Genomic DNA, 11192 nt, shown 5'->3' with positions numbered 1-11192 from the left:
TATTTGTTCAACGAAATTTGAAATCATTAACAGAAAAAGAGCATCAAATAGAACAATCTATTATCCTTTTTGTTCATCTTGGGCTGCAATCAACGGATGCATATAAAGAGTCAAGACAACTTTAAAGTAAGGGACTAAAGAAACAAGAATAATATTTTCTGTTCGGTTTTTTTTTCTTTCTTTTCACGGTAAAAGTGTTTTATTTCATTTCCTGTTTTTATGTCACTATCATAAGAAACGATAAATTATAAACGCTTTTGGATTCTTGGTATAAATACAAAGAAGATGAAGTGATAGAGTTCGAAAAAAAAATATTAAAACAAAGAGAAAATCATGATGATAAAAAGGATAGAGATTTGTATAGAGCTTCTGAAGATAGGAATGGAGTTCGTCGTACGGGTGGCGGAAGCCGTCCAGATTGCCTGGCGGCAACACCTCAATCACCGTACTCCTATGCCTCCTCCGCCTCTCCTTCCCCATGGCATTTCCACTTCTTACCATTCTCCATTCCTCTTTGGATTTCTCCCTTGAATAATTTTTTTTCTTCTTTTATGGAACCTTTTTTTTTTTTAATTAACCAGTAAGTGATCCAAAGCCTTTCTTTTATGAAACTCTTCTGCTTCTTTCTTTTACTCTTTTTTTTATTTAATTTGGATAGACTTTTAGATGTCGGTTTTGTTGATTCTTGTAACTATGTAAATTACTTTTCTTTTGTCAATAAGATTTGCAGTTTTCTGTCGAGTTTATTTCTTCATGATCTCCATTTCTTTTGATTATATCTAGCAAATAGTTTCGAGACTAATATAATAATCAAATGCTCAAATTGGTTAACAAGACGTGCATCCGAAACAATTTTCATGTTCAACCAAATTGTTAAATATTTTTTTTTTGGTGAACATGTTAAAAAAAAGATGATTTCACCTCTTTGCCGGAAACCCAAGCATTGTAAATAGTTTCTCCCACCGTGAATTGAACCCGGATAGCGGAAGTTACAGCCGCAACCCCTTACCAATAGGCCAACTCAGCGTTGGTTAAATTTTGAAATATTACATGCTCCTTGATAACGATACGTACTTAAGTACTCCACGGCAAGTTATTCAGTTAATTACTATATCAATCTTCCATTATCCTTGGACATGCCTTGGGTTTCTGGGTTTGGACTTGGACTTTTTCATATAATTGAGAAAAACAAAATTCTCTAAAAAAATCAAGAGGGTATTTTCTTTTAGTTATTTCATACAAAATATCTCATTCGAAGCTCAATAATCTTTTTTCAAAAAAAAAATATTTTGTATATTTTCACTTTTACAGCTTCCTTTAATTATCATTAAAAAAAATCTTGCAGACCTTCCACTATCATAAATTATATCATTACACCTTGAGAAAATATGAATGTTTGCATTGCATATACGTACACATTATTTTAGGCAATTAAGATATAGTATATTAAGTAAAAAAAATTGAACAATAATCTTACCCTGCATTATATTTGGTATTGATCAATAATCTTACCCAAAATTATATTTGGTATTTATCAATAATCCAACCCAAAAAGTTAATAACGGAGTATTTTTCATTAACTTTTTACTGTATTGTTACAAAAACAAGAATTTTTAAAAGAGCTTTAGTGGTACACATACATATACAAATGCGTTTAAGGTTAAAAGATTGTGATAAACCATGCGGCCGTATCACCAAGAAAAGAAAACCATCCTTCATGTGTGGTATGAGATCAAAGATTGTCACGAATGATGGCGGTCGTGGGTTCGTTCATATTTTTCACCGCTGAATTTCAATCTCGTGATCTTTAAAGTAAAGTATCTTTAAGAAAACTTTTACATCATTAAATGTATACATGTACACTAAAAACATCATAGTTATCCAAATCAATTTTAATGTTGAACTTTATTTCAAACAATCCTCCAACTAATATATACTCCCTCTGTTTTTTAAAGATGTATGTTTTAGAAATTTTTTTTGTTTCAAAAAGATGTATTTTTCATATTTTCAATGTAATTTTTGTCAACTAATTATGAATAATTGTGAATCTCAAAAACATTAATTGCATTTCTTGAAATTTTATTGGTTTAGAAATATAGGAAATATAAAATAACAAAAAACTATGCACTAATAAGTAGATTTTAATATGTTTTATTAAAAAGTGTGAAAATCTCAAAACATGTATTATTTAAAAACAGAGGGAGTAGAAGCGTAGTTACCATTAATTTCCATAAAAAGATATTAGCTATTAAGATTTGGTGTTTGTATTGTTTTTAGTTAGAGTGAACAGCTTTGTCTTTTACATTTTAGAAAACGAAAAGTTAAGGATGTGAAATTTCTTAACTCCTCGAAAGCGAAGGGTCGGATGGGAACAACACTCAATTATTTAGAGTTGGGGAGAAGAGATGCAACGTACGTAATGCCATTGTCTTTTCTTATCTTATTCTCTTGCTGCGCACATTTTTTAGCTGATACAACAATTTATTAAATGAAATATTTGGACATTGCCTCTTTGTTTGTAGATGTGCCATTGTATCAGACACTTTATGGATCTTGAGAAACAAACTGTGTGATTTGCTCGTGATTAATTAATTACCAATAACAAAGTTAATAGATATATACAAAGCTCATAAGATAACATAAAGTTTTAAAAACTTGACACACACTCAGTCACCATGACAATTTTCATGACAATGTTTATAATGTATACTCCTTAGTTTCAGTCTAATTATAGTTGCAAAGTAAATTTTTTCGTTTTAAAATAAATATCTTTTAGAATTTAAAAATTTAATAATAATTTTTAATATATTTTTATTGATTAAAATATACTTAGATGTATAGATATTGATGTTTTTATTTTGAAAATATGTAAATTTGAATATTTTTAATCTGCGGACATATTCTATATCGATAATTAAAATAAAACGAAGTAAATATATAATACTGACAGTAAAAATATACTAGTGTGAGGCGCATGCAGTTACAAGTCACGCAGCACAAACATCTCACATTAATTTTTTCTTTTTTTTGGACAAAAACATCTCACATTAAATTAGTTGGCTGAAAATTAAACAAACAATCCTGTCGTAATCAATTAAATTTTACTTTTCATATTTCTGAGAATAATTGTTGAAATTAAGATACGAAGCCAAAAAAAAAGTGTACAATTAAAGGATAAAGTGTTGCGAGTAAATTCCTGGGTACTTAGGTCAGAATGTAAATGTTAGATTAAGTATTCTCAAGTCTTAACCTATTCCTAAACATAGTGGTTAGTTTTTAAGCATTTTCAAAGGAGTTTTTCACCAAAAACTCTTAATGAAGTATTATATTAATATTTGTTTCAGATATAAAAATTATACTAATATTTTATTAGTGAACTTTAAAATGGGTAAATTCACACAAAAAATCAAATAAAAAGTTTTAGAATGGCTTCCTCAATTTTTTCAAAAATCCACCAATGAAACATTTATAATATTATTGAGAGGTTTTTGTGAAGATTTCATATTATAAATAAATTTGAAGACTTTTAATGTAAATATTTCATGAAAGTTTCTCAATTTGCAAAAAAAAATAAAATAAAATATATATATGATTGGATTTCTCGGATAATAGAGAAATACATTCAAATTATCTCATTCACACTGTGGAGATCATTTGAAATACATTTGAATGAATTTTCTGCATTATTTGAGAAACTAAATCATTTAAACAATAGATTTTTTGTAAAGAGCATCTCCAACAGACCCTCAAACCCTCAAATTTTAAGGTTTTTGTCTCTCCAACAGACACTTAAATCCTCAAATTTTGAGGGCTTGAATAGTGAAACCTCAAATTTGAGATTCCACTATTCAGGCCCTCAAAACACTATTTACTTTTCAGTTTAGTCCTTATAAATTTGTAACTTACATATATTTGTACTAATATTAATTTTCTTATTACTTTAATCCTTGTAACTATATTTCACTTAAATCTTTAAATATATCTTTTATATACATATATATATACATATATATATATGTATGTTAAAACTAAAATAAAATAAATAAATAAAAAATATTATTTATTATTTCACAGAACATTACTATTAAATTGAACAATATATTACAAATTAAAGATCAAAAGTACAAGACTAAATATTTTACAATAAATATTACACACATATATATTACACAAATTATAATCAATACACTGATATTAATAAATGAAAATGCTCGATTCCAACAGTTTTTAACTCGTAATCTTCAGATAAAAAATCGAGAAGCTCATTTCTTACTTCGAAATGCGTTGATTGATCATATATGGGAATACTATGGAAATGGCAATAATGAGTAATTTGTATTTTTCTATATTTTTATGAATGAATCTATGTTTTATTATTATTTTATGTAATTTTGTGTTATAATAAATTGTATTTATAAATATTATGTTTTATAATTTCAGTGTGTATGTACTATCTATCTATGAAAAATATAATGATGATAGTTAATTTATATTAAAGTTAGGGACTGAAATGCAAATTACATAAAATTTTAAAAATAAATTTGAGGATCTTTGTTGGAGTAACCCACCCTCAAACCTTCATTTTGAGGATCATTGGCCCTTAAAATGAAGTTCCTTGTTGGAGATGCTCTAAGTTGAGATATTTATATGAGATGCTTACATTGAGGGTGCTCTTATCTTATTGTAATGTATGAAATATATTGTATCATGTTATTCTTATATAATGTATCATGTTATTCTTTTACCAAAAAAATGTTATTCTTAAGTCAAAAAAAAATGTTATTCTTATATAATGTAATTAAGGATAAATGGGTTTTTTAACACAAAAAGTTATGTGGACCCGAAGCCATCAATAGCTGCAGTTCCACACGAAGAAGGGTACTGAACATGGACGCGACATAGGGTGGATACGGTCTGATATAAAGACAAAGAAACGCTGTTATCCATGGTGGTCTTTTAAATTATCACATTTTTTTAGTAAAGCCAATTTTAGCACAAGCCTTTTTCTTCGTTCGAAGGTTATTTCTGATTATTTGATTATTGTAGAAAGAAGTGACTTCTCAGATCTCATTAATGTAATACACTGATAATTTACAGTCAAGTATAAATGACAAATATGGATCACGTTGAAAAAGGTTCCAACAAAAGCAAAAAGCAAAATACAAAAAAAAAACAAAAAACAAAGTTCCAATAAGATCCCTCCCTAACTATTTTCTTTCCGACTTCAGAGTCTAGATCTGATCCAAGATTTAAAGACCGAAAAACAAGAGAAACAGAGCTAGGACTTATCTGTGAGAGGTACAAACGATATTATCAACAGGAAAGTGAAAAGTCAAAAACAGAAACAATATGACTTTATGCACAAGGTACCGATGTGGATATCACTTTCTGTGATAGTTATTGTTTGTAGTCCTTCATAATTTGAGATGGTTATGGTATGGTCAGAGCGAAATATTATTGTTGGAACTCACAGAAACTTCCTTGAAGCTCTATATGTTTCAGACACAGCTAATATACCTGCTATATATATATACAAGTATCCCCTATATATTAAAGGAGAAGCATTTTTAAGGCTTTCCTTAAACGATTTTTGTAAGAATGCATGAGAAGGCTCGGATCCACGTGTCACTCTGTGAACGATTTGAAGAAAAACGTAACATTTATTGCCTAACTTTCTTTCCTTTTTTGCTTTAATAACAAAGAAGAGAACGGATTTTTTTTTCATAGCTTTGGCGTTCAAACGATAAGAACCAACCACAACTCATCGTACCAAACTCACCACCACGAACCAGAAACACTTAGAAGCATTTCATGTGGATAATGGATGGACCCGACTCATCGTACTCTCCCTTCGAGATCCAAATCTGTTTCAAAAACACTTTCCGTCAAAGCGATACATCCTAAAACCCTTTCCGTCAAAGCGTCCGTCAAAGGCAGCTCCATCGCGGTAAACTTTTGCTGCAAATAAACCAAAACCGAAAGAACCAATCGGAATGCTTCCGACAACAATGTTGTGGTTAACTCCAAAGTTTTTTGTCCCAAAAAGCTCTGCATTCATTGTCACGGAGAGAGACGTCAATGCTCCGGAAAAGATGCCGATCATCCCCGTGCTGACGTAGAGAGCAATGTCAGAGTCGATGAGGAGGAGGAGAAACGAAGCAACCATTGCTACGAGTGAGACCGCCATAGAAACCGGGCTTGATGGCATGTATCTGTTACTGTAATCAATAAAAAAGAATAAAACTATAATAATTTCCGAAAATCAGGGAAAATAATTATAAAGATGGTGATCGCTTTGTCCACAGGTTGTTCGATGAATTAGACCAAACACGTAGATGCAGGGAATGCGACATGTGTTATAATGGTACGTGCTAGGTCAACGTAGTTGTATTATTATGGAATAATTGATTAGGTTTTTAATTAGTATCTGTTTTTTTGTAACACGGTTTTTAATTAGTACTAGGTGTTTTGTCCGCATATGCGAACATAATTTACTTACTGATAATTATTAGTTTATGTTTTACTAATTCAAAAATCAATATAATAAATAGTTATTTATGTTTTAACATAAAGTTTAAATCAACATTGAATATATATATATATATATATAAACATGTTTAAATATTTTAATTAAGTTTTTATTAATTTTTTTAAACATGTTTTTATTTTGATGATTTTATTATATTAATTTATAATCAATTAGCCTAATATATCTTATAATATATCTTATTATACATTATTTTTAATTATACAATAAGCAAAATATCTAAAATCATGGAAACATGATATTATAAACACAATCACTTTTTTTTGATTATTATTTAATTATAAATTATTCTACGTCTTAGTCTTTTTATAATAGAAAGTATTTATTTTCAGATAACAAAAAAATATATATAGATATTATTTTTTTAAAATATAGTTTTGATGATTTATTATATTAATTTATAATCAATTAGTTAATATAAATATACCCAAATATTATTTTCTAGATAACAACAATATATATATATATAATCAAAAATTTATCTTTTAAAATATTTTTGTAATAAAAATATTATTTTCCAGATAACAACAATATATATATACTATATAAAAATTATTTAAAAAATATTTCCTAAATTCATGGAAAAGTTGGCAAATAAGCTAAATCACTTAGTAAATAAATATATATATATATATATAATTATTATTTAAAAACAAATCCCTAAATTCATGGAAAAAATGACACATAAGCTAAATCACTTCATAAATTATAATATAGATCTTTTTAATCCTCAATATATTAAAGGAGAAGCATTTTTAAGGTTTTCCTTAAACTATTTTTACCAGAATGCATGAGAATGCTCCATTCCACGTATCAGTCTGTGAGCGTTTTGAAGAAAAACGCAACATTTTGCCTAACTTTCTTTTTTTTTGCTTATATGACACGGAACATAGAACGACCAATTTTTTTCAAGCTTTGTCGACGCAAACAAAATATCACACAAGCTTTTCACTTACGGACAAGTCGGGTGAACTCGTGTTGATATTGAAGCAGGCCACTCTTCTTTAAGCTGACTGTCTCTCGAGTCTCGATGATCTCTTTTACAAACTCGATACATATTATATGGGGATAGCTACTCCGTCGTTCGGGTTTTATCTGCTTTTGTTCAGGCAAGGGATTTTGATGGCGTGGAGTGGATTGCTGATCTGGTTGAAGAGATGTAGATGCATAAGAACTCTTGTGTGTATGCGACGCTCGAGTGGATTCCTGTCATAAGATTGGTTGATCCTAACTAAGAAGATTGCAATGTATAAAAACAAGCAAGCTCTTTTGTGTGAGCTTAAGAGCATATCTATATTGCTCTGTTCACCCGACTTGAACAGAGTTATCAAACAACGCTTCCTTCTCGAACTCAAACTAAAATATACAAATATATCTACATTACTCTGTAGCTCTGTTCACCTCTCTTTGTGTGAGCTTAAGAGCATATCTATATTGCTCTGTCACTCTATTCACCTGACATGTGGTCTTGATTGGAGGCCAAAGGTACAATGTCGTTATAGCAAATAAACAAACTGAACTTCCTTCTCGACCACAGCTTCAAGTCTGTCTCTGTTGAATTATGTGTTTCTTCTTCGCGGAAATTTCATAACCGAAATAACAGCTTCAAATAATGTTTATTCTCTTCTCTTTTTGTCAAACAAGGTTATAGAAAGAAACGTGTTCAAAAAAAAAAAGGTTATAGAAAGAAGCTATATAGACGTACACTGCAAGAAAATCTTGAATTTCGGACATGGGTGGATTTAGTTGAACTTCACGACATGGGTGGATTTTAGTTGAACTTCGTTGGCTCAGGATCACATTGCATGATAATAATATCGAGTAGATGCAGTAAAACACATTGGTTTGTTTCCCGCTTAAGAAGACGTTGTGCATGTAAATTTTTTTATTAAATTTTATTTATGACCCTTTTGGTTATTAAATATAACATTTATTATTTACTAAAGAGTAAAGTTAACAAATATATTTGTCTTGCTTACCAAGTCTCAAATCAGTAAAAAAATGTTAAATATCTAATGTACGAACTTATAAAATATTTATTTAACATAATCTAATTTTGCATTTCCTTTCTTATTAACAATAATATTGCAACTATATAAATTAAAACACTATAATTATGTTATAAAAAAAGCCAAAACAAAATAAATGATAAATTAACCAGATTATAACAAATCTAACCTCAATAATATAAATAAAAACACTATATTGACTTTTCTATAAAAATTGTTACATAGAAAGCGTTGTCTATTTGTATATGCATAACGTTTCCAAACTTATGCATATACAAATATTTAGTTAATTAATTAGAATGATTTTTAGCTTGAGTAGGAAGTTATATAAGTTACTAAATCATATTCAGACAGAAAATGAATATAGAAGATATTGAATGTAGTCGGTTGAGTAAGGTAATACAAAATTTTGCCTATGAATTTTTTATGCAAATTTACTAAAGAATTATTAAACTCAACAAAAGCTAATTTCTATGAATATAAATATAAACTTTTATATTATGTCTAACATATATGAAAGTTCAAAGAACACAAATAATATTATATTATCTTATATAAAATACAGAATCTTAAAATGTCACCAAAATTGTTTGTACAAACAATACAAATAATATTGGATGTTTTTTTTCTTAAACTATTATTTAGATTTTATTTGATTTTGCAAGCATTTAGAAATTAAAAAAATGAAACCATTGGTTCGTCATAAGAACCGTCAAAAATTCATATTACATGAAACCACACAAATATAATAGTTTTAGGTTTATCACCGAATATTAAAAAACCTCGATCATTTCAACTGAACAAAACAAAATAAATATGGATTTAGAATGTTATTTATATTTTAGTAGGTTAGAAAAAATAACGTAAAACCGAACGAATATCAAGATTAAACAGACATAATGTCTTTTTATCTTAAAAAGTAGGGCTGGGAAAAATATCTGAAACTGAATAACCGACTGAAAATCAGGGTCCTGAACTCGATCATACCCGGGATAAATACCCAAATGGATCTTAAACTGATGTATCCGAAGAACCAGTACTCAACCCGATCGGAACCAAGAACCGAATGAGTATCTGAAGATATCCAAAATGTAAATAAATATTTAAAAATATTATTTATAGTTATATGTATAATTATTTTAAAAATTAAAATTATGATTAAAATAAATATATTAATTATTTTTGTGTATTTTTGGATAAAATATGATAGTTTGGATATAAATACTCAGAAAACCGTGTCTAATGAGTAATTTTAGTTATTTTTGGTTCCTTTGGATAGTTTGGATACGAAATATCCGAACCGAATTGTGTAATATGGTTATTTTGGATACTATTATCCAAACATGTTTCAGATACTTTAGTTATTCGGTTATTTTTATATTTTTACATCAAAATCGAATCCACCCGACTCCGGAAGAACCCGACTCAGTTGTAATACCGTAACAGAACTTAATTTTTAAACTCGAAAATCCAATATCCGAAAGAACCGACCCGGGTATACTTGAATACCCATACCTATTAAAAAGATAAAAAATCAATAATCTCATTCCGTGCAAGGCACGGGTTATTACCTAGTTAAAGGTTAACGTAGATACAGTCACTCTACGTACAACTAATTTGAGGCAAAAGAATAAACAAAACCAATGCGTTAGGTTTTTAATTCCAAGTACCACAAAGTTGATTAAGCTTTGCATATACGTTGAGTACTCTTATTCACAAGTGTAGGATTACGCTTATTGCTTTATGGCAAATCGTAGATGATAAGAGTCTACAAATCATATTTAAAACATGTAATTAGTTGGAATAAGAGAGTGAAGACATTTAATTTTGTTTAGAAAGTTTAAAATCTTTATCTACTATCAGAAGTTGTCATTGTACAAATGAATCGACATCGGTAACAAGTTCGTTTCGGTTATCATACATTAATTGTTTTCTTCTTCTTCTTCTTTCGTTTTACAAATTTAGTTCAAGAAGATACAATTGCTTTTTATATAGTCGGTTCTTCTCTCGTTGATGGATATTAGTAGCCGGGGAACATTGGAGGTGGTGGCGATGCGTATTGGTGGCCGACGAAGGGTGGTATGATGAATTCATCACTTGGAGCTGGTGCTTGTGCCAGCGGAGACTCTTTCTTTTCCACCGGTGGCGGCGGCGAGTTAACCGGAGGAGGTGGCGAATGGACTGGTGGCGGCGGGGAATGTACCGGTGGTGGTGGTGGTGGTGAAAAGACAGGTGGTGGAGGAGAGTACACAGGCGGAGGTGGTGGGGAGTGGACCGGTGGGGGTGGAGAGTGGACTGGAGGTGGCGGAGAGTGAACCGGTGGGGGTGGAGAGTGGACTGGAGGTGGCGGAGAGTGAACCGGTGGCGGTGGAGAGTGGACTGGAGGTGGCGGAGAGTGAACCGGTGGTGGTGGGTGGCGGCGGAGAGTGAACCGGTGGTGGTGGAGAGTGAAACTGGTGGAGGAGGTGGTGGCGGAGAGTGAACCGGTGGTGGCGGAGAGTGAACCGGCGGTGGTGGAGAGTGAACCGGCGGTGGCGGAGAGTGAACCGGCGGTGGCGGAGAGTGCACCCGGTGGTGGTGGAGAATGGACCGGCGGTGGAGGAGAGTGGACCGGCGGTGGTGGAGAGTGGACCGGC

The 11192-nt window shown here is 30.7% G+C and overlaps 2 protein-coding genes across 2 annotated transcripts; one reads left to right on the top strand and one right to left on the bottom strand.

Moving 5' to 3' along the window:
- LOC108836999 (uncharacterized) lies at positions 1-741 on the top strand. Its single transcript, XM_057006950.1, has one exon. The coding sequence runs from the start codon at positions 334-336 to the stop codon at positions 529-531; it is 198 nt and encodes a 65-aa protein (XP_056862930.1). The 5' UTR covers positions 1-333; the 3' UTR covers positions 532-741.
- Positions 742-10314: 9573 nt separating this feature from the next.
- Positions 10315-11188, bottom strand: LOC130511991 (pollen-specific leucine-rich repeat extensin-like protein 1; the record flags this gene model as incomplete). The annotated part of the gene is made up of 1 exon (XM_057010022.1): positions 10315-11188. A coding segment is annotated over one exon (612 nt), but the record flags the coding sequence as incomplete, so codon positions are not given.
- Positions 11189-11192: the final 4 nt, after the last annotated feature.

Source organism: Raphanus sativus, chromosome 4 (assembly GCF_000801105.2).
Source record: "Raphanus sativus cultivar WK10039 chromosome 4, ASM80110v3, whole genome shotgun sequence".
NCBI classification, from domain to species: domain Eukaryota; kingdom Viridiplantae; phylum Streptophyta; class Magnoliopsida; order Brassicales; family Brassicaceae; genus Raphanus; species Raphanus sativus.
The sequence above is the reverse complement of the archived record's forward strand: the minus strand, read 5'-3'. Positions and strand labels throughout refer to the sequence as shown.